Source organism: Copadichromis virginalis, linkage group LG23, assembly GCF_057382275.1.
Source record: "Copadichromis virginalis isolate Kocher_CV1m ecotype Utaka linkage group LG23, C_Virginalis_male_GT1.1, whole genome shotgun sequence".
Lineage (NCBI taxonomy): Eukaryota > Metazoa > Chordata > Actinopteri > Cichliformes > Cichlidae > Copadichromis > Copadichromis virginalis.
In genome coordinates this window covers 44,763,529-44,786,510 of record NC_140639.1, presented here as the reverse complement: position 1 = coordinate 44,786,510, position 22,982 = coordinate 44,763,529, and the positions used below count along the sequence as shown (strand labels likewise).

At 43.3% G+C, this 22,982-nt stretch overlaps 1 protein-coding gene across 1 annotated transcript in view; it reads right to left on the bottom strand.

The window, feature by feature from the left end:
- Positions 1-203: 203 nt before the first annotated feature.
- pard3ba (par-3 family cell polarity regulator beta a) overlaps positions 204-22,982 on the bottom strand; it is a 210,138-nt gene continuing 187,359 nt past the window's right edge. Inside the window, exons 23-24 of the mRNA XM_085449975.1 lie at positions 19,445-19,521; positions 204-1,520 (exon numbers count right to left, since the gene is read on the bottom strand). Of these exons, the coding sequence (XP_085306101.1) occupies positions 1,103-1,520; positions 19,445-19,521 (495 nt within the window). The 3' untranslated portion in view covers positions 204-1,102. The remainder of the gene's footprint in view (positions 1,521-19,444; positions 19,522-22,982) is intronic.

Genomic DNA, 22,982 nt, shown 5'->3' with positions numbered 1-22,982 from the left:
CTGGCTACTCTTATCAGTCATCTCACAGGGCAAATTTATCTAGAGATTGTGCTCAGAGACATTAAGCTGGATATTATAATGAATTTTTAAAGTCATGACTCATGGTGTTGTCTTAGTCTGAGTGTTTCATACACGCGTACTCTAGCTAACAGGTGAAATGAAGCAGAAATGTGATGAAATGAAATGACGTGGCACAGCCTGAGAATATTTATCAAGATATTTAATGGAAAATAGTTGTACAAAAAAAAAAAAAAAAGAAGTTGTGCACTTATTTGACAGCAAGTTTAAATCAAACCACCATTGACACAATTCGTTTTCAGTGCAGTGACTCTTAGCGGTGATATGTTAAAAGGATAAAATGTTTCATTAATGTCTTCCACGAGTTACAAGGAGCTTACCATAAGAGCCTGCAGCAGATCGAGATTTATACATTTTATTAGAAGCGCTACAAAAATATCACTTATCTTATATGCAAATTCAGTTACACAGTTAATGAGCACGGAGTAAGCCACGTCCAGATAAGGAAAGGTAAAAATACAAAAAAAAAACAAAAAAAAACAGACGAAGCAGTGTGTTAGCAGAATGTAAAGGAAGTCCAAGCGACTAAACATCAAGGACAAGAAGAAGGGGGTGTTACTTCCTTTTCCTGTTTGTCCACTTTAGCTTCCCGTCTCTCTGTGCTGGAGCAGTCTGACGGGTCAAGGTGATCCCTCTTTAATTTCCTTCAGCTTGATCAGCATGTGCAAAATGCGAGTCAGCTCTGCTTTCATAGCTTTCAATATACTTGATTGTATACGTTTGGCACGGAGTTTACTCTATATAATATATTTAACTTCATTTAATTTCGACATCATAAAATCTTGTGTCCCCTTCTTATACACCGCGACACACCAGCAAATAGATACATGCAGCTGGAAACAAACACGCAACACACAAATCTCCCTTTCTCAAAAAAACAAGCCCTATTTTTTTTTTTGCATTACAGCTTCTGATTACATGAATCAATATGGCAAAATTTTCACTGATGCACACTGGCGGCCCAGGTGACAGCTGATATGTTTCACAAACACGCTCTGTTTATGTTACTTGCATTTGCACGGTTTTAAACCGCGCCTATCATGGGATTCTTCCGTCTTGGGTCAGGCTGTCTTTCGTCACCGTAGCGATAGCGGTCGGGGCTGTTGTAACGCTCCTTGACGGCAGGGTTTCTCTCTGGGCTGGTGTAGCGGCCGGGGCTGGCTTGCCGGTATCCGTCTCTTCTCCCTACAGTGTCGTAGTACTGGCGCCCTCTTTGACCCGCGGAGGGTGACGGAGGGACGTCCTGTCTTAAGGCAGCACGGTGCTGCTGTCCTGTCTGGGAAGAGGGGTGGTAGCGGGGATTGTTGAGCGGCTGCTGGGTGCTCAACTGAGGGATTGGCAAACGGCCCGAGTTACTCGCACCTGGAGCGTCCTGATAGTGGTTGGGGCCGGAATCTCTTGGCACAGGTCTGGAGTGGGTGGGGTAATCATATGGATCCCTCCTGAAAGGAAAAAGATGGTTGGTGTTAGAACTCTGTTCGAGTCCTGGCTGCAGGATTGTTAGACGCCAACAGTCAGGACAGACACATGCATTTTACATACAAATATAGATGTATGGTTAACAGGCTAGAGATGTCAACATTTAAGACTAGTTTAAACTGGTTTGGAGATGTGGACGTGCCAGAGATTTGGGCCTCCTTTGTGGTAAGCCGCCTTCTGTTATTCAGTTTATGTGGCGAGGCTGCGGCCTTGGCAGGAATGACTTGTGGGGGGGAGGCCGTGGATGGAGAGATGCCAAGAGATAACAGCAAATGCCTTGGTAAGCATATATGAGGTTGTGTGTGTGTGTGTTTTTAGCTCGTGTGTGCAGGAATGTGTGTATGTGTGTCCCTCAGGTCTGCAATAACGAGGCAGCCAGCTGGAAGTCTCCGGTTCCCTCCCCACTAGCTGTGGGTGATTAGGGGCTAAACCCCAGGGTAAGGCGACCCGCGGGGCTCGGGGAGACGGAAGGAGAGAGAGAGTGAGACTGGAGAGGGAACTAGAGAGAAAGTGCGAGAGAGGGGGGGGGGGGGAGAAAAAAGAGAGACACACAGGAGAAAAGAAAAGGGAGGGCTGATCACCTTTCATTCGGGTCCAAATGTTTTCCGTCTTATGTGCTGTTTCCAGTGGTGAGTGACACACAAGTCAAGCTAGAGCGAGTAAGCAAATCTAAAAGTCAGGTCTTCAGCAGCCTAGCTGTAAGGGAAACTCTCCTATTTATAAAAGTGGTGAGGTGCAAGAGAACTGTCAACATCTTAAATTATACGTTTTGGCATTCAAATTATATAAAAGTCATTTTGGCAAACATCTCTGCTTTCCGAACAATTTAATATACTACATGAGCTCATTTAAACTACACATTTTTACCATATGTTCATATGCTGCAAAAAATCCTTTGGAACTTCCAGGATTCTTCACATTGATTACTTATAAAATGTGGCTCATCTAAGTCACAATTTCTAGATCAAAACATGCCTTTACTAGAAATCAGTACTCAGGATTACATAAGGACCTTTGTGCTAAAGACGTCTCAAAAGTTACCTTGAGTCACGTGTTCCCATTAAGGAGGTAGTTATTGACAAAGCTGCACTCTCACTAAATACTGGGCAATGTCTTGAGCCCAACTTCTTTCACAATACCTTAAAAGAAGCATTAAAAACGCTACATCAGCTAAAGGTATGACCTAGGTGTTCATCAGTCCATGTGGGAGACGTTATGCAAAGATCTGGAGCATGTTCTGTGGATGGATTAGACAAAAGCTGCAAAGGTTTCAGAATCACCATTACGCCAAGGGATTTTACTCAAAAAGAAAAGACTAACAGAAGTTGTGTAAAGCCACAAGATGCACGACCCAAGAGATAGAAGAAAGTTCTACCGGAGTTCTGACCTTTACCTGGATTAGATGCAGTGACATGACCTTACAAAGGCTTTTTAATCAATACATCCCAAAAATACTGATAAACTGATAACCCAGAATTCCCCCTCATTATTGTGCAAGACTGATGGGAAACTGACTGAAGCTGTTACTGATAATAGAGAGTCTACTAGTTATCAAATCCAGAGTTCACTCCCTTTTTTACGTGTGCTTTTCCATCCAACACAGTGAGTAATTACTCAGTGAGTTCAACAAAGACATGACAAGAGAGACGAGGCAGTACATAGATCAGTAGTGTGTGTTGCCAAAGAAAATTAATAATCTGATTCAGACTGAGATACAGTAGGCTGTATTTGATACTTTCGTTGTGTGGACATCACAAACAAAGTTGTAGTTGTTATTCTTTGTCTTAATTTGCACAGTGTTCTTGGAGCAGGGATGCAAAGTTGATGCCCTCATAGTTTAGTGTCTACGCCAAGTGGATCAAGGACACATCTAAAAGCTGCAGGACACTGTTCCTTGAGGCCTGGAGTTCCCCCACCCTTGGTCTACACGGTCAAGACCATGGGGTAACAACATAACTGGCAGGCACATATGTCTCCACAGAGCCTGTAGTTCAGCCTCTATGACGAAATATATACATGACAAACTTATGACACTTGGACCTAGGTGGGCACAACATGATGCACTCTAGTTTGAAAACTATAACACTGGCATAATTCCTTCCTTGATTATGGAAAACATGTTGCTACTTGCTACTTTAAGAACTGCTCTGACCGCCACATGAGCAGCACAGTGCTGGCTATTGTTCAAAATGCTCTGGTGGTATATCAATCAGCAACACAGAACAGCCAAACAGATTTAGATATTTACTTCCCACCCTTCAAAACTGGCTCCTGCTGCAGTTATTATACAGAAGCCTTGAGCTTAGCCTTTCCCTTGTTCTGTAATCATATCCCTCCGTCTCCTCTGTCCACTCCCATGAGTCGAGCTCGGCACCTGTTGACTGGCCAATTAGAAGGACTCACTCACCACAGATTGGGTAGCGCACAGCTTGGTTGTGAGTGAGTGTGCGTCTGTACTTGTGCCTTTGCAGACTTCCCATGAGGATATTCATGGACTGCGGTGACGTGAATTTCTCTAAGTGTGTGTCCGTATATCAGTACAGCGTGGGCTGCGAGGCTTGACCACCCAAACAGAGCAGTGCGACAGGATACACAGGTGGTCCCAACAATGAACAGCACTGCTTTGTCAGTCAGTAGAGCCAAGATGGAGTTGCACATGCACAAAGACTTGCACTGCCAAGGCTTGAGATAAAGAGCAAAATAGGGTTGAAAAGAGAGAGAGGAGAGAGAAGATTCAGAGAAGTAGAAAAAGAAACAATATGAAATGAAGACATGGGGGAGAGAGAAGCAGAAATAAAATGTGGGTAAAAACAACGTAGTCCTGCTTGGAAAGCTCTGCAAGGCAGGAATGGAAAAGGATAGACAGAGAGGAAGCGAGCCGAAGGTCAACCTCCTCATTAATCCAGATTAAATGGCGAAGGCCACCAGGGGAGGCGATGAGAAGGAATGGAGCGATACGTGGATAGAGGGGGGAGAACACCTGGGTCCTCAATCCAGCTCAGGGCCACCCAAACAGACAGGAACCACCGCTGGCTTCCCCGTTCTTCTTTCATCGCTCCTTATTTTTTCCCTCCCTCTGCGATCTTCAATTTCCACATCTTTCAGACGAGCATATTCATCTTTCTCTTCTTCTCCTTTAGGCTTTACTTGTCTCTCCATCGCCTATATAACCTCTCTGCTTAGTAGCAATTCAGGAAATGTAATCACCTCGGTCCTCTTTAAGATAAGGCCAAAGCAGTATTAGAACAAACAAATATCACAGTAACCCTTTAGTGCTACACTAAAATTGGATTTGCTGACATCCATTTATTTTCAGTGCTAATATTTATAGCTGTATAAAGTTTTAAAAGCTAAATAGTTAAATTATCTCATTCTGCCATGTCCATTTTCTAAGAGTTCAAGTAGGAGCGATAGAGTTCTCTTGGATGCTGGGATGGCCTGCTACCCCTGCTCCGTAGCGGTATACACCACAGAGCTACCTTTTTATGAATCTACAGGGTGGGCCATTTATATGGATACACCGTAATAACATGGGAATGGCTGGTGATATTAAAGTCCTGTTTGTGGCACATTAGTATATGTGAGGGGGCAAACTCCTCAAGATGGGTGGTGACCATGGTGGCCATTTAGAAGTCGGCCATCTTGGATACAACATTTTATTTTTTTTTCTCCCATAGGAAGAGGGCCATGGGACACATCAAACTTATTGGTAATGTCACAAGAAAAACAATGGTGTGCTTGGTTTCAACGTAACTTTATTCTTTCATGAGTTATTTACAAGTTTCTGACCACTTATAAAATGTGTTCAATGTGCTGCCCATTGTGTTGGATTGTCAGTGCAACCCTCTTCTCCCACTCTTCACACACTGATAGCAACACCGCAGGAGAAATGCCAGCACAGGCATCCAGTATCCGTAGTTTCAAGTGCTGCACATCTCGTATCTTCACACCATAGACAATTGCCTTCAGAGGACCCCAAAGATAAAAGTCTAAGGGGGTCAGATCGGGAGACCTTGGGGGCCATTCAACTGGCTCACGATGACCAATCCACTTTCCAGGAAACTGTTGATCTAGGAATGCTCGGACCTGGCACCCATAATGTGGTGGTGCACCATCTTGCTGGAAAAACTCAGGGAACGTGCCAGCTTCAGTGCATAAAGAGGGAAACACATCATCATGTAGCAATTTCAAATATCCAGTGGCCTTGAGGTTTCCACTGATGAAGAATGGACCCACTATCGTTATACCCCATATACCACACCAAACCATCACTTTTGTTGTTCCAACAGTCTTGGAGGGATCCATCCAATGCGAGTTAGTGTCAGACCAATAGCGGTGGTTTTGTTTGTTAACTTCACCATTCACATAAAAGTTTGCCTCATCACTGAACAAAATCTTCTGCGTGAACTGAGGGTCCTGTTCCAATTTTTGTTTTGACCATTCTGCAAATTCTGTGCGCCGATCTGGGTCATCCTCGTTGAGATGCTGCAGTAGCTGGAGTTTGTAAGGGTGCCATTTGTGAGTAGTTAATATCCGCCGGAGGGATGTTTGACTAATGCCACTCTCAGTGACATGCGGCGAGTGCTACGCTGTGGGCTCTTGCTGAATGAAGCTAGGACAGCCACTGATGTTTCTTCATTAGTGACAGGTTTCTTGCATCCACATTTTTGCAAATCCAACACTGAACCAGTTTCATGAAACTTAGCAAGCAGTTTGCTAACTGTAGCATGGGAGATGGGTGGTCTCGTAGGGTGTCTTGTATGGAAATCTGCTGCAATGACCCGGTTACTGCTTTCACCACATATCAACACAATTTAGATCCGCTCCTCACGTGTTAACCTCTTCAACATGTCAATGGCTGTGAACAAAAAGAAACTTGTAAATAACTCATGAAAGAATAAAGTTACGTTGAAACCAAGCACACCATTGTTTTTCTTGTGACATTACCAATAAGTTCGATGTGTCACATGACCCTCTTCCTATTGAAAAAACAAAAGTTGTATCCAAGATGGCCGACTTCTAAATGGCCACCATGGTCACCTCCCATCTTGAGGAGTTTGCCCCTCACATATACTAATGTGCCACAAACAAGACTTTAATATCACCAACCATTCCCATGTTATTACGGTGTATCCATATAAATGGCCCACCCTGTACATAGAAGTGAACAGGACTAGTATTAGCAGTTCCAGAGAAGTTAGCACCAACCAACTTATTGATAAGTGCTTTGGCAAATTGTACTGCTCATTCCAATGACTGACTGAACCCCTAATAATGACAAAGTTGCTGGTTTCAGGCAATTAGACCTGAAATCAGGCAACACCAGTAAAGGACACTGGTTAAACCCTTTACTTCTAAGGCTGTGAAAGCACTGTATGTAAGCAAACATAGATGTGTTAGTAATGACGTGACTGTCTACCACCATTTGACAGCATGTATCCGTGTGTGTGTCCGGTCAAGCAGCTGGGGGATTAGGGCTTCTATGGGCCTCGGTGACCCTTAGGGAATTTCTCATCCCTGGGTCGCACAGCTGGCTCCAGCCTGGTTGGGAGACGGACGGGAGTGGACGTCTTCAACTCCGTATGAGTTTTTGTGGGTGGTCGTAACCTGAAATGTCCTCAACCAACTTTGGATTTATGCAACATTTGAATTTCACATGAATTATAATTGAATTTAGTGGAGCTAAATAAAATATTGTGAACGAGAGAGCGCGAGCCAGAGAAGGGTGCATGGTCGTGTTTGTACATTCCAAGCGTCAGAATGAGATCCCTGTTTACTTGATAACTTATGTAACGCACTTCATGGGCCTGTTTGTGTGCAACGTAGCAAATGAATACGGGGAGACGGAAAAAGAAATGTGAGGCCTAAAAACAGAAAATAGAGGCCAACAATGTTGAGTTTTAGACACAACTTGCATTAACTCAGATGTAAAATGATTTTCTTGTGTACCGATTAACCCGTCTCACGCTAACGGCATAATGCCTGTGCTGCAGCTCAGTCAGGACAAAGGGGAAATTTCCTCCATAGCTCTTACTTTTGACTTATTTCAAAGCAAAACAAACCCAAACATGCCAAACATGGCAGATTCCTGCTGGATTAAAATGTTGTTTGCTGTCGGTAATGACAATTAGAGGGGCTCTGCCAGCACTGCTAATCTGGCTTGAAAGGAGCTTATGACAACGAGAGACAAGCAGACAGTAGGTGTGTTTCCATTCAGCTGTCAGGAAAGTTTCACACACACTTTAGAAATGTCAAAATAAAAAAATAAAATTAAAACATCACATGCAAATGAGAGTTTTCCACTTGCGACGTGGAACAAATAAACAGGTCTGAATGAATGTCACAAAGGAGAATGGGAGACTTTCAAGAGTGATTTAGTACATGCCAGGCTGCTGTTATTACCACTGAATGTGGTAGCAGTGATATTATTAAGCTGCCAGTAGCCTCAGTAACTTACAGATGACATTTAACAGTGTGCCAAGTCACGTTTGATCTATTTGTACAATTTGTCATTATGTTATCCTTATTTATTACTTATTATACCCCCTACTCTAAAAACGACCACAAGTGGAGAAGAAACAGACACTTTTAATGAGGCAAATAACTTAAAAGTCCATTTTTATTTTTGCTTTCCCAGACTTTTTGGCCATTGGTTGCTCATAATTTGCCTCAAGTGACCCCAACTGCTCATATGATGATGGGACAGAGCAATGTCTTACAGAGCCTTCACACCTCGGCTGTGATGACTCGCATGATTTAATAGTGGGTCAACAAGCCTCAGGGCCCCTTCGAAGAAAATGACCCCCACATGGGGTTAAATACTTGGGACTATCCATCAGTTGTTTCTGAACTGAAGAAGCCTCTTGGATGAGAGGCCAAACGTCTTCCCGAACCAAAAAGAAGTCCAGCTGCCATCATTTCAAATAATTAAGCTTAACATATCTTGGACGGTTGAGAGCCTACATGGACAAGTTTCTAGAGGCTGCTGGCTGCTATCAGGCAAAACTGGCCAAACAGAGTACTGCACCAAAATCCTCCTTGTGAGTGCTTTGGTCACTAGTAGATACACATGTGTGCAGTTTGCATGGAAGACACAGACTTTACTACAAACACTTGGTAGCTACTAGCTGAATGGTAGTAAAAAGCAGAGAAGTTGGTGTGTTTCATGTGAACTATTGGTGACGCCAGAGATCCAAACAATCACGAGAAGATTTTCGCCAACCAGTCAGGGAATGCATATTTTTCATTAGCGACTGGTGGTTATTGGGGTGTCACTGAACAATTTCTAGGCCTATCTAAGGCTTTAGCAGCTGATTCAGAGTGACCGACATCAACTTTAGAAACACTCGCCAACTGGTTGGGGAATACACATTTTTTCCTCTAGGGGCTGGCAATCTTCAACACCAAAAGAGTGTCAAAATAGGCATTTTAGCCCCTCCTACCAAAGAAAATGGGGAGATAAAGAGCTGCACATGTGTGGGGCGTGGATGTCACATTAGTTTTTTTTGTTTTTTCTTTAAAGCTTGCACGAGCAACAGCTGAGGGACTAAAGGGCTGAGGGGCTGTCGACCTCTGACTTAACCCTCTACTGTCCCATGTCTAAAATAGCAAAAAAGTAACGTCAAATGGTTAGCAGTCAAGCGACTTCAAAACCTCAGTTGTCTTGGTATGTGCATGATCCACTAAGGAGCTTCGCCACTGGTTGTATGGTGTGCCACCTCTCGTCTCCACCCTCATTTATGTCTAGTTAGCCTTGAAAAGCTAAATTAGCAAGCTGCTAACGTTAGTCGAGACACTTGCAAACATCCTGATGTTACTCATAATTATATCTCAGCCATATACAAGCTTCACACTGTCACAATGCTTTCACCTTGCAGCACTTCTAAAACTGACATTTGGATGTTTCTATCTCTATACATCAGTGACATACTGCGTGCTGTACACACACGTATACTGAGTGTCGGGATACCACAGTTTCCCCACTCTTCCTGCTTATAGCGCCTCCTGTTTTACTGACCGCATTTGCTTCCTCTCATCAGACTTTGGGTTTGTTATTTTTTTAGTTAGGCAGCCTAAAAATGGTTCTGGGTTCTTCACCCTGTTGCACATGCATTCCAAGAAACATGACACTGCAGCTTTTATTCATTTTTCAGATTTCTGCTAGTAGGCGGAACTGAAAAGGAGGCAAATTCATGCAATACAAAGTGAAAAAAAAAGCAAGAGCAATGAATTGTTTCCCCCTTCCTGTATGGACAGGACTGTTGTCTCTATTTGAACAAGAGTGGAAACCATTTAGAAATCCAGCAAAACACTGTATCTAATTTTAATGTTACTTTCTTCAAATGTGATACATTCACAATTTGAGAAAATGGAGACAGCGTAAAGTGAGGTGGAAAAAGGCTGTCTGCGTTGAAAGAAAAAAAAAAGACAGGCTATGTTTAGCAGGAGACAGGCAGAGAGACAGATGAGACACCCGTCTGTCCCTCTGAGGTCTATATAGAGCAACAGTGCAAGGTGTGATGTGAACCACGGGGACCACGGGAGTGGAAAGCTGTAATGACACGCCATCTAATTCATCTGACTCACACTTTGAGAACATCATCACCATATACCACACTCTCAACCACCCTCTGAGAGCCTGAGAGTGTGCGTGAGTGTGTGTGTGAGATAGACAGAGAAAATGATAGAGTGGATATTACATCCATAGCTATGCATGTGAATTTGTGCTGGGAGTGCATATGATTACATATTCTGCAGTGAAAGAAAAACAGGAGTATCCATGAGGGACTGTGAGAGAGTGTGGCCATTTAGACATCGCTTCTGCCGTAAGATGGCGAAGAATGTGTGTATGGGGGTAGGCGCGTGAGGGGGTTATCCTACACCTGCCCCTAGGAAGCGGAAGGAGGAAATTATTAACACCCCCAACTGCCAGTGCCTTATTAGACCCCCCATACTTTCACCATCCTGCTCTCCCTCATTTGTCATAAGTGCTGTACACTAAACAGCTGGAAAACAGCCATGTGTGTATATCAGACACGCGCGCACTCCGACTCCAAAAGGCAAAAAATATGATTAAAGTTGGAGAAACAGCACTCTTGTGTACAATAACATTTGCATTAATCACAAATAACCTTTAAAACATGTAGATAATAAAGGTAAATTTAAGGACTCAATGTAAATTTGTATTATGTAAAGGACAAAAAGGGTGTGAACTCCAAGGACAGTAGTTAGAAATACAAGTTTTGCATAATTTACGCTAATGCGTACTTTTCTCAGAAATCATAAAATACCATAAAAGGAGGCCTCTGTTATTTAAAGCTGTAAACTATTATGGAACAGCCCACAATTTTACACCCCCCACCCCAGATATGGTCTCTGATTTAACCACAAATCTATGAGTAATAAAAAAGAAGGAAAAGGAACTGCACCTCTTCTGTTTCAGGGTTACGTGGTAAGGTATTCACAGAATCTCAGAAACTCCTATTCTCAACACGAGAATGCCAAGGACGCCGCTCTCAACTCACAATAAGCCACAAGCCAGTTTTCATCAATACAAGCTGGACAAATAACTGCGTGCAGCTGGCTGGTTTTTTTTCTTAACAATTGAAATTTTTACCAAATCACCCCAAGTGCACAGTCCTTTATAGAACTGTACAGGTGACTTGCCTGAGGAACTATTCATCATAGACTACAAGTGATTATTTTGCACTGACCCTTCTCACTGAGGGGACGTGAACCAAAAAGACGGCAGTGAAAGCCAAAGTAACGCCTCAGTCTCCTGAAAACACGGCTGTTAGTGTCTGCAAACTCTCAGACACAATCTCACAAAAAAGTCAGCTGACTGACATTTGCACATTGAATCTATTAATGTTCGGATAGCGAAGATGAGGGGAGCATGCAGATACATATGCTCGCACATCTGCCGGTTTTTGCGCTCACCTGTTAGTCAAATGATGACAAACAGGCATGAGTTGCATGCAAAATACATTAATTGCTCTGTTAAAAAAAAAGAAAGAACAAAAAAAAACCCAGCTGCTGCATCTCACTGCCAAACACACCCACGCACACAGTCATTCGTATGAATGTCTGCGCACACTTTTTCTGGGTAAAAATGTTTATTGTGTCATAATTTGCAGAGGTAGCAGCAGAATTAGAAGAAATAAGACCCCAAACAGACCGAAATGGCTTTAAATCAGGCAGTGACATCTGTGCCTGCGTTCTCAGGTTTCTTTATGATAAGTTGAGACCTTAGCCAAACTATTTCCTCTGGTCCGAACAGACCGGTCATCAGTTATTGTAAAGATTGTTTATTTAAAGGATGTAATACAGTATATTTAGCAGATTGACATATTCATTAGTGTATGATGCATTTGCCAGAGTCTCCAAATTCATCCTCGTCCACATGCACGTGCGCAGAGTGGGAGCGCTAATGGCACTGTGCTGAGCTGAGTGTTCGACACAGAGCAGGCCCGCAGCACAGGAAACCATTAGCCACTCTGGTCCTGGCTGCTGAGGCAGCTCTGCTAATCAAACCAGCCTATGTCAACAACAGCGGTCGAAATTGCCTCTCACCTGCACGCACGTGCTTTATTTAAATGGACCCGTGTTTACACTCGCTGCTGCTATATAGTGAGGATGGGTGGCCGGGGGGAGTAGGAGTGTGTACAGTATCGGTGACAGGTAACGGTGGGTCCAGGTGCAGAACGGGACCTTGGGGTTAGCAATGAGAAGGTGAGGAGAGACAAGATGCAGCAGGCACAACAGGCTGTATGTAAACTAAGAACAGGCGCTTTGGTAAAAGTCGCAGCAACATTCGGTGCCCCTGTTCATCGTGACGGTGATGTCATGTTTCTGGGCTCTATCATTTATTCGTCTGAAATCCAAAGCATTTAGCTGCTGCTGCTCCAGAGAAAAAAAACCCAAAACAGTCAATTTCCCATGGCAGCAAAAGTAGAAGCTATTACTGAGGCAGTCAAAGGTTGGATTTAGTTCTTGGACAGTACTGCAGGGTAACAGAGACGTGCAGGGGGAAAGCAGTAAAGCAACACTTGATGGCAGAAGCAGGTGGGATTTCTTTTTAACTAAACACAGAAACTTTTAGGCCCTCTGCAGCACATTTCTCTATTAGCCCTATCAGTGCGTCCACTGGATTGCATTCCCTTTTATTCTGAGTAAAGAGGAGAGCATTTGAATTCACGGTGACTCCCGCCTGTCCGTCTGCATTTGCGGACTAAATGTCACACAGACTCGTACATGACAGACTTTGTATTTCTCACCGAGCTTACAGGCACCGCTGTGGCATCAAAGTGTATATATCTTTTGTTTTATTTATAATGCCATGATTTCATTTCCCCCCTTCGTGCGCAGGGCCTGAGAGAGGGATGGGAAAAACAGAAGAGAAACAAAGAGAAGTGAGAGACGTATAAACAGAAGTGACGGAAGAATGCAGACAAAAGGATTGATGGAATCAGGGGGGAAAAGCTGAAAAAGTGGAGTTATTGTAAACAGGTAGAGCCGCCGGTGCCTCGGCTGAGCGTGCGACAGAGCTGGTTAAAGCCCCTTCATTTCCTGCTGCTGATTCCATTACAGCTTTCCGTGTCTGAGCGCAAACGCTGTTAGCGGGACAAACATTTCTGCCTCTGCACACCAATGGGCCCACTCCGTCTTAAAGGCCCCCTAAAAAAGGGAAGGGTCAGTGCACCTCTTGGTAAATCAGTCGAATAATCCCGCACAGTGCTACACACACACACACACACACACACACACACACACACACACACACACACCTTTCCATACTCTTGGGCTGCTTATTTATTGGTATTATTTAACAATAAAGCGAGGGAGGGGTGGGCCGCACAAACTTCTAAACCAATCGTCTCGGTTACTGAGCCATTACCAGCTGTTATGGGGCAAATGCAGGAAAAAAAGCACAGCGGAAATAAGAACTCTCTAGAACCCGAGGAATGAAATGACCTATGGAGACAATATACTTTAAATGAGTTAGAGAAGTTTAAAGTGAGTCATTCGACAGCTGGACGGCAGCGGGTGGGACACAGGTGATCACTCCTGAAGCTGGCAGATGCTGAATTGAGGTTTAATAAAGAAGGGACAGCAACAAATATCATTTCTCCACTGACCTTGAAAAGGCCGTATAAATTCATCAGGAGCTCAAAAACTTCAGGCGCTAACAATATTACTGCAGTAAAATGATAATACACTTGCAGAGCGACTGTGTGAGACGCGGGACTCGAAGGTTTTATATCCAGCTGGAGAAATAACAGTGCGGCAGAAATAAGTGATTAAATGTGACAATTGTTTAATACAGTACTTTTAGCTCAGCACTTGAGCCAGCCCTCATTTGTTTATAGCTTGCAGGGGAAATGGGAAATAAATGCAGCAATTTATTGAAATGAGTGCAAAGATACTCATTATCTATCATTGGCCTTTTTTAGAGACTGGACAAAAAAACAAACAAACATGTTTTGTGACACGCTGCTAGTAACAATTGCCCTCCTTCTTAAATGATGAATTAGCTGTGATTATCCATTTTTTTGAAAAGCTGAGCTCAAATCTACCAGTCACATCCAGGCCTGAATACTGTTAAATCATGAAATCACTTAAATAGAGCCTGTCTGACAAAGTAAAGTAGAGCAAAAAGATCTCAAAAAGCAACATATCGTGCCACAGATACTGTTGAGAAACAAAGTCACTGAAATTCATCAGTCTGTCCTGCAGTTCATGGGTTATGAAGCAGGACAATGATCCAAAACACACCAGCAAGTCCACCTCGGAATAACTCAAAAAATAAAAAACACCGTTTTTTGGAGTTATAGTCTTAAATCTGATTAAGCTGCTGTGGCATGACCTTCAACAGGCTGTTAATGCTGAAAACCCTCCAGTGGGTGAATTACAACACTTCTGTAAAGATGAATGGGCCAGCATTTCTCTACAGTGATGTGAAAGACTCATTGCCAGCTATCACAATCGCTTGAATACAGTTGTCGCTACCAAGGGTGGCCCAACAAGTCATTAGTTCTAGGGGAAAATTACTTTTTCACACAAGGCCACCTGTAGGTTTGAATTACTTATTTTCCCTTAATAAATGTAATCATAATAATAAAAACAGCATTTTGTAGTAACTTGGGTTATTTTTGTCTAATATAAAAACATTTTTTGATGACCTGAAGCATGCAAGTGAGAAAAACTTGCAAAAATCAGACAACAGGAAGGAGGAACATAATTTTTACAGGACTTGCGTTTCAACAAACAATTAAAAAAAAAACTAAAGTTTTGCACAAGACATTTGTGCAGTACTTTGTTAAAAAAAACAACAATAACCGGACATAACCGGAGTGAAAAGTGCTGAAACGTGGTGGAGAAAGCCAAGAGGCTGTAAAGCCAGGAACAGAGCATGTGCACTTTTCATGAGGGTCAGTTGAGAGTCCTTAAGGGACACTTTCCCACATAGCAGCGGATACTCAGCATGCTAAGGACAATCAAGAAGTTGGCCCCTGGTTTTTAAGGAGGAGCAGAGAGTGCTTGTTAAGAGCATACAGGATTCAGTCACTTGTCAAGTATTCAAGCATGAGGACCTCCTTAGAACGGCTAAGTGCAAACACAGGTGCAGAGAGATGAACTTGCTCGAGGTCTTCATGAGTCCAACATGTCTCACACCGGTGAATGTTGTTTGAATTTGGTCGTTTAATTTCGTCTTCCTCCTACACTTACTAAGAAGTGTAGAACAAATGTCTACATTCTTATGTCCAACTGTTGCTAGTTTCTGCTCAGCTCTACCACATGTTACAGGTTGTTCCCTGACCATTTTGCAGCATATGTTACCCTCACCTGTTTGATCATTTAAGAGACAACGAGGTGCCCTTTATTGGTTTTCCTTTGGTGAGGGAAGGGAGGCACACACACCTCCACAAATACACTGTTGGGGTTATTGTGGCCAGATGGACAGTTTTTAACATACTGCCCAACCTCTGTGTCCTTCTCAGTGGATAATTTCCATTGTTCACATGTGAGAGAAGCTTCACTGTGGTTCCTGACTGAAGCCCTGTGCTCTCTTGACTCTCTGGCCATCGGCTGCACATTAATCAGCCAATTATCAGCCCTGGAGATAAACGTTGCTACGCCAACCTGGCAACCTAATCCAATCACCTTGGGGAAACGGGTCACGAAGGCACTCTGATTGGATAACCCGGGGCTGGGTCGTCGCGCCTGTGACCCGCTGCTTTGAATTGGTAATGATGTTAATATTCTCCATATGGTCGCATGTGTGTTGGGCATTCGTGTGTGTGTGCCTCCCAAAGCACGGGGGGCAATCTGGAGGTCGAGCTGCACCCCAGCGTTAATGGCCGGTGGAGAGGGCGGTAAGAGCCAAAAGCAGCACTATCCTCCCCCTGGGGCAAACCTCTCGATGCTGCCATTTCTAGCCCTCTTTCCAAATCCTCTTTGCCAGACTTCAGCTTGTCTTCTTGGCTGCCATGCAGTAGCCCTTAGCACTAAGCCCCATATTTTCCCAACACAATAACCACAAAGTGCCAACAAACATTCAAGAGTTGGAAAAAACATTAAGAAACATCTTCTAAACTTAAGTGCTTTCATTTGGAAAACTGTAATCTGTTACCGACGACTGAAAGCGAAATATTTGAATTTCTACCTGAAGCCCTTAATGCCTCCACATCACCGATCCTAACTCCTACCTCTCCTTTCCATATCCACCCATCTGTGAGATGCTTTTATACATCTCCTGGAATATCTGTGCACACACACCCACACACTCACCTCTTTCCCTCCCACCCCTCCAGCTGCAGCCCCAGCCGGCTCCACACAAAGGCAGGCCAAATGTATGCTAATGAGAGCCAGGCCAATGGTGGAGCCGCACTCATTTTGAGAGGAAATGGCTTTCAATAATGGCGGCCCCCGGGGGGATTTTGCACAAAGTTCAGCTCCACTTTGAAAAATGCATTCAATTCACTGCTGTGTCTGCTCTCCCTTTTTCTCCTGTTTTTCCCCCTCACGATGAAAAGAAAGAAGAAGAAGAAGAAGAGGGAGGAGGAGGAGGAGGAAAGAAAAAATAAAGCACATTCCGGAACATATTTGTGCCCCCCTCCTCCTCTCGCCTTGGTATTTATGCTAGAGAGAGTCAGAGGATTCTTGGGGACCGAGGAGCCGCGATTTATCTTTACAGAAACATCAGAAACAAAAACACAAACATGTGAGTCTGAATAGTGTTCAAACTCTATCTGGCACTTCTCCTCTGCCTTTTGTTGCTCTGGCTTTTTTTTTTTTCTTTTGCTCTGTTGCTGATTCAAATGTCCCCAGAAGCGTGTTAACTGTAGCATATGCATTTCAAGTGGATCACATCCTATGGGTCTTGGGCCCAAAAATACTTCAAAGAGGAGATGAAGAAAGTTAAATAAGAGTGAGGGAAATTTCTCGAGGTAATGAACATTATTTGAACCTCACTTGTTGTGTTTGTGTCTAATTACGAAAGCCAGAGAATCTGATGGAGGCCACTTTAATATAAAGCATCTGTTATTATCATTTATATGCTCTAAAAACATTTTAGAGCAAGAGACCACTAAGGCGGTACAAATGATTATTTTCATCATCGGTTAATTAAGTTTTCCTTAATAAAAATGTCAGAAAATAGAGAATAATTACATAGTAAGATTTCCCAGACTTCATAAGATCTTTAAATTGCTTGATTTGCCTGACCAACATCTAAACCCACATACTCAATTTATAATGACTCAGCCCATCTGTGTAATTAAAATATGGCCAGTTTCCCTCTGTAGGTTCATCCCTTTGCGCAGTGCTGCAGCTATTTTCAGATCACTCCTCGGACAACTCATTCTGATCCAGGGACTTGTGTGTTTGTGACGTCTGCTGGGCCCCATCCACAGTGTCAAAACAATGGCCATTTATCTCGAATTTCACTGTAGGACAGGGGCAACGTCAAAGTCAGGTCAGGTTGATCAAAGTCAGGTCAGGTTGATGCAGAAATGGATGTTTGGGCTCGGAGAAAGTTTGAGGTTCATGATGAAATTGCACAAAAAGCAATCTAAAAATAGCAGCTGTGCTGGAAGGAGTCCAGATGTGCACAAGGGGGCGGTCTTGAGTGGGAGATTGGTCAAACTAAAATCAAATGTGGTTGCTGATTTGTTAAGGTCAGTGTTGGCATTTCACTCAAAAAAAAAAAAAAAAAAAGTGTAAGGTATGACACATTTCTCCAGTATGTTCACTAATTACTCGCCAGAAAACGTAATGTGTTACAGTACTTGTTACTTTATTTTCGTGTTACTCTGTGAAAACAACCTGAAACCCATTGTCTCATAATTACCAGTTGACAATATAAACCTGAGGCCATATTACATCATCACAGCGACTCTACTGTAGAGCAGACAGAGATGGAGGCTATAAAGCTACAAGCGAGACTGCTCATCACTGCTTCTGTTACCTTGTGAAGTTCAGGCTCTGGCTGCTGGGCTGGGGTCAGCATGCACTCAGCTTTATCATCACTCTGGGTTCTGAGCTAGCTTAGCGTTAGCATGCTGTCTCTGCTTGCGAACAGCTGAAGTTGTGCTAGCAATATTGCTGGAAGCAATTCAATATTGCATCTCCACTTCTCTGGTGCCGGAGATCATTCCACCATTTTCCACATCCCGGCATATAAACTGATGCTTTCCCTGCCCGAGTATTATTTTGAACTTCTGAGTGACTCAGGAATGACTCAAGATTTCCCAGAATAGTTTTAGTCTATGATATCTATCCATCTATTTATCCACCTATGAGCTGAGAGTTAGACTTTTAACACTATCATGTGCTGCGAAACAGTAATTGTTGGAATATTTCATCCTTGGCTGGGACAGCGTTCACGCTTTCCCGATAAACTCACGTTCCCAATAAAGCATCTTCAAATTTCTAGTGTTGCCAAACAAGAAACTCCAAATCCAAGGAGATTCAAATCTACACATCCAAGATGCTGAAATGACTTAAAGTTGTTTTACTTTTACTTGCTAACCTGACTGATGGATTATCACAGTGCAATAAAAGGGAAGCTTTGGTCTATCAAAGGTCATTCAAATCTCCTTCAACCTGCCTCCATTTGGGTTTGTCCCCCTAGTTACAGCTGGATTATCTCTCTATCCCTGTGCAGCTTGGTTATGTCCTTCTTTCTCCTTTGCTTTCTCTCTCTCAGATTCTCAGTGCGCCTCGTACCCCCAGAGCTGGTGCTGATGTCTGCGTTCCCTGGTGCCTGTCATATCAGGAGGGGCAATAACCCGTGAAATGACTGTTCTCTTTTTCTCACTCTCCTGCTCTCCATCCCGGTGTCCCCTCTTTTCCTCATTCTCCTCCTCTCGCTTTCCATGCGCAGTGCCACTCCACGCTCCACTTAGCTGCCGGGCCGCGAACATCACGAAAATGGCGTTTGCTCAGCATGAGCTTACACGCATAAGACAGTGAATATTCTGGCGTGGTTGGGCAAATGTATATGTGCTATATAGCTTGACAAGAGCACGGTTAAGCAAACAGGAGGAATGTGCAATTCCATTAAACCCACACTAGAGGTTATACATCCTGCATGGGAGCAAACCATCCTCCACGATTGTGTGTGTCTGTGGGAGAGACATCCTTCTGCCTGTGCCCTGCTCTCTGGAGAGCTGATCAGTCCTATTCCTGGGATGAGTAGACACTCCCAAGGCAAACACTCCAGATTTAATTATAAGCTCCAAAGAGGATTAGTCTGTGCTGCGCTCTGTGTGAGTGTGCGCTTGTGAGAGTGGGGGAGACACAAAGGGAGGGAGTGGCAAAAAGTTAGCCCTTCATTTCCTGCTCTGAAGAATAAAACAGGCGCACACACACACAGCTGTCTCACCTGGGCTGTGTGAGGTACTGTCGGTCTATTTCTTCATACTGGTGGTCAGGGCGAGAGTCGGCTCCTCTGGGTGCCATCTGTGAGGAAACACAGGACGAGCAATGTAAGTAAACAAATCAAAATGGCCCAAACACCGAACGACGAACCCACAACGCCCTCGATGGAAGTCACCTGAAAGAATAAATAAAGTTTTAGGCCTATTTAAGGAGCTAAACCCTGCAGTGCAGACCACACATGTCCTTAGGCTACATGTTTAACCTCAGTAATATTTCAGTAGTCCGGTGGTAATTTAACTCTGTTGATGTACATTAAGCATTCAAAGCACACGTGCTTTCGTGTGCAGCCTTAAGGTTTCAGGATAAACAAAAATTAGAGAGCGAGGAGTCGTGGAATGCCCCACATGTGGTAACATAAACACTCGCCTCCAAGTGGATGCTGTACCCCTTTGATAAATGTGCGTGTGCGTGTGTGTGTACAGTTCTTTCAAACATGCCAGCCACGTGTAAAGAAAAAAAGAAGAAGAAATTCAAAGTATGATTTGAAAAGACGGTTGATGTGTTTCTCATCAGAGAGGCCATCACCAGGAAGTGACCGAATGATTAAAGCCGTCCACATGCTTAGGCGGATAAATTGGCAAAGACAGTTTCCACATGGATTGGTACACAGCCCTGCATTTTCAGGTCAACTTTTCATCCTCACTGAAACACCGCAGCAGAAAAACAATCGGCTAAATTTCTCCCCCCCTTTCTTTCTCCAAGTCTCTCCGTTGTTTTCCTGGATAACAGGTTATCGCCTGCTCTTTGTAATTACTTACAGAGGAAGGGAAATGTGAATAAATGTAGAAAACCCATGATGAATACAGATATTTCCATACAGGGCATGAGAGCCAATTAAAAAAAATAAACATGCTATGTTCATTTTCTTATGTTCCTGACCACAATACAGACTTGCAGGTCACTGCACGGTGCACTCTGCTCCCAATATTAGATTTTTGTCCATCTGCAACGACTCTCGTAGATTTCTTTCTGAATGTGTGATCATGTAAAATGTGGCCTTTTATTATGTAGCTGTTTCAGTCCTTGCATGTTTCTTTGGTTGAGGTCTCTCTGGAAAGAAAGACCTTGATCTCAATGAGGCTACATGTTTAACTAAAGGATATATTAATAATAATAATAATAATAATAATAATAATAAGGAGGTGTGCTAAGAAGCTCTTATTTTTTAATCATATTCACCATTTCATCCTTTGTACTGGAAGCTGGAAATTGACTCGTGCTGGACAAAAGCATTTAAAAATGTAGCAGTGTCAGTTTTTGTACATGATATTGAAACACTGCTGGAGTACATGGAAGAAATCTGTTAGCGTGACATGTTGGGACTAAAAAGTAAGTAACAGGTTTGTAAAATTACAGAAAATGGCTCAGACTGTCCTGTAATAATTAAAATTTATGCTTTGGACCCACCATAAAAACATATATCTCAAATATATCTGTATTTCTGTCATCTCATTGTTTATCTATTATTTATTTACTTTGGTATACTATTAATGAGGTGGTCTTTAATGGCAGGAAAAGGTCTAAAACTCATGAATATACAAGTTAAAAGTCTAAAATCTATGCCCCTCTGCCTAAGACATCAAGTGGGACAGATTGGAGTCTTTGGCGGGCTGATTCTAGCCCCCAGACCTTATGTTTGACACCCCTGATCCAAGACATTTTTGGATTTTATTAAGGATTTGTACAAATGAGGGGAATTTGAGATGCATCGGTGTTTTAGCACAGTGATTGCACCATAAACACCATCATCCAACTTAATTGGAGCTTAAGTCTAACGTTTACCATCAAATTTAGCTGCATACAAGTGCACGCGCTCCAAGATCGCGACAATACAAATGGTTTTAAACAAGCCGCCCCTGAGGGCACGAGAGGAGGAAGGAGTGTGGAGGCAGAGACATGGGGAGAGCACACAATTTCAATTATCTGCATTCTGGACTCTCAGTTTTCACATACAAACACAGGCTGTTTACTCAATCGACATTTCAATGGTCAAACGTTCCATCCACCACTGCAGCACAACACGCACGCGCTAGAAAGCTGGTCAAACACACAAAAACAACCATATGTACAATAACTGACATAGACAAGCTAATCGTGAATTTGACAGATGCTCACCCGGAAATCTGAAAAAGGCAAACAGCCGTACGTTTGATCCAGGCTATCAAAACGATGCAAGCCAGCAAACGTACACAGCATTTAAAACCACAGACACACTAAGAAAAGAGTCAGCATGACTTCATGCAAGACCAGTCTATCGCTCTGTTTTGCATGCATGTATGAGTTCAAACTCATTCTGCATGTCAATGCTGCAGTGGCGCATTACCAGATATCATTAGCATGTCTCTGTAATGTAGAGAGCTCTAATGCCTCTGAATGGGAGCCAGGAAGTGAAGCACATCAGAGCTATGGCTAGGGCAAGGCTGCTACTTGACTCGTTGAAGTGGCTTTGTGCCTGTGTGTGTATATAGTATGCTAATATTGTGCTAGTCATGAGGGCTGTGTGCGCATGTGTGTCTGTGTGCAGTTTTAATATAATGTCAGAAAGTGAATTCTCCATCTTTGGATGGCAGCGTGTGCGCGAGAGAAGGGGCCATTATGCAAAGAGATGCATAATAATGTGAGGTAAAGGGGGCATTAGCAGCAGCAAGAATCTGGGACTCAGGTGGAAGACCTTCTGTGTGTGTCTGTGTGTTGGACAAGCCGTAATACATCTTCTGACTGTGAACAGACAAAAAAAAAAGGGGAAGAGGAGGAGGAGAAGCAAGAGAATGATGAGGAGAGGAGGAAATGTGTGTTTAGATAAAATGAGTGAAATTCTTTGTCCATTGATTGTATTAACATAATAGCCTGCAGCCAAAGGTCTGGATGATCCCTTTATTAACTCACAAACACACACACACACACACGCACACACACACACACACGCGCAAACACACATTATGAATGCCTGTCATATGGAAGCTTTTCAGACGGAAGCCCATTTCCCCCTAAATTAGACAGCCGGCTTTAGTGCCAGATGATGTGCCTTGAAATACTGCTGCGGTGTACACAGACACATACATGCAAGTAAACAAACACACGAAACAAGTCTCGGTCTCACCATGGCAACTGGTAAAACAGCAATATGAAATTCATCTCGGTTAAAAGGGGAAATGCAGCAGTCAGACTTCTGAGGAGGCGGTCAGTGAGCAAAAGAACTTCAGAAAGGTGGAGAGGGATCAAATGCACTTTTCCTCAAGCATCATGGTGATGAACCTGACGTCTTCATATAAAACACTGTGTGTATGTACAGCATGGCTGCTGCTGTGCCTGTGCAGCTATCACTGCCAAAGTTAATGTCATGTGCAGGCGGTAGCTGAAAGAAAGCCAGATTCTGCACATGCACACCAATGACAGGGAGTAGTGCCATATGGTGAAACTAAAGGAGGACCTAATAACGCTTTACCTTATTTTCTGTCATATTTACACTGTTAGTGCAATAG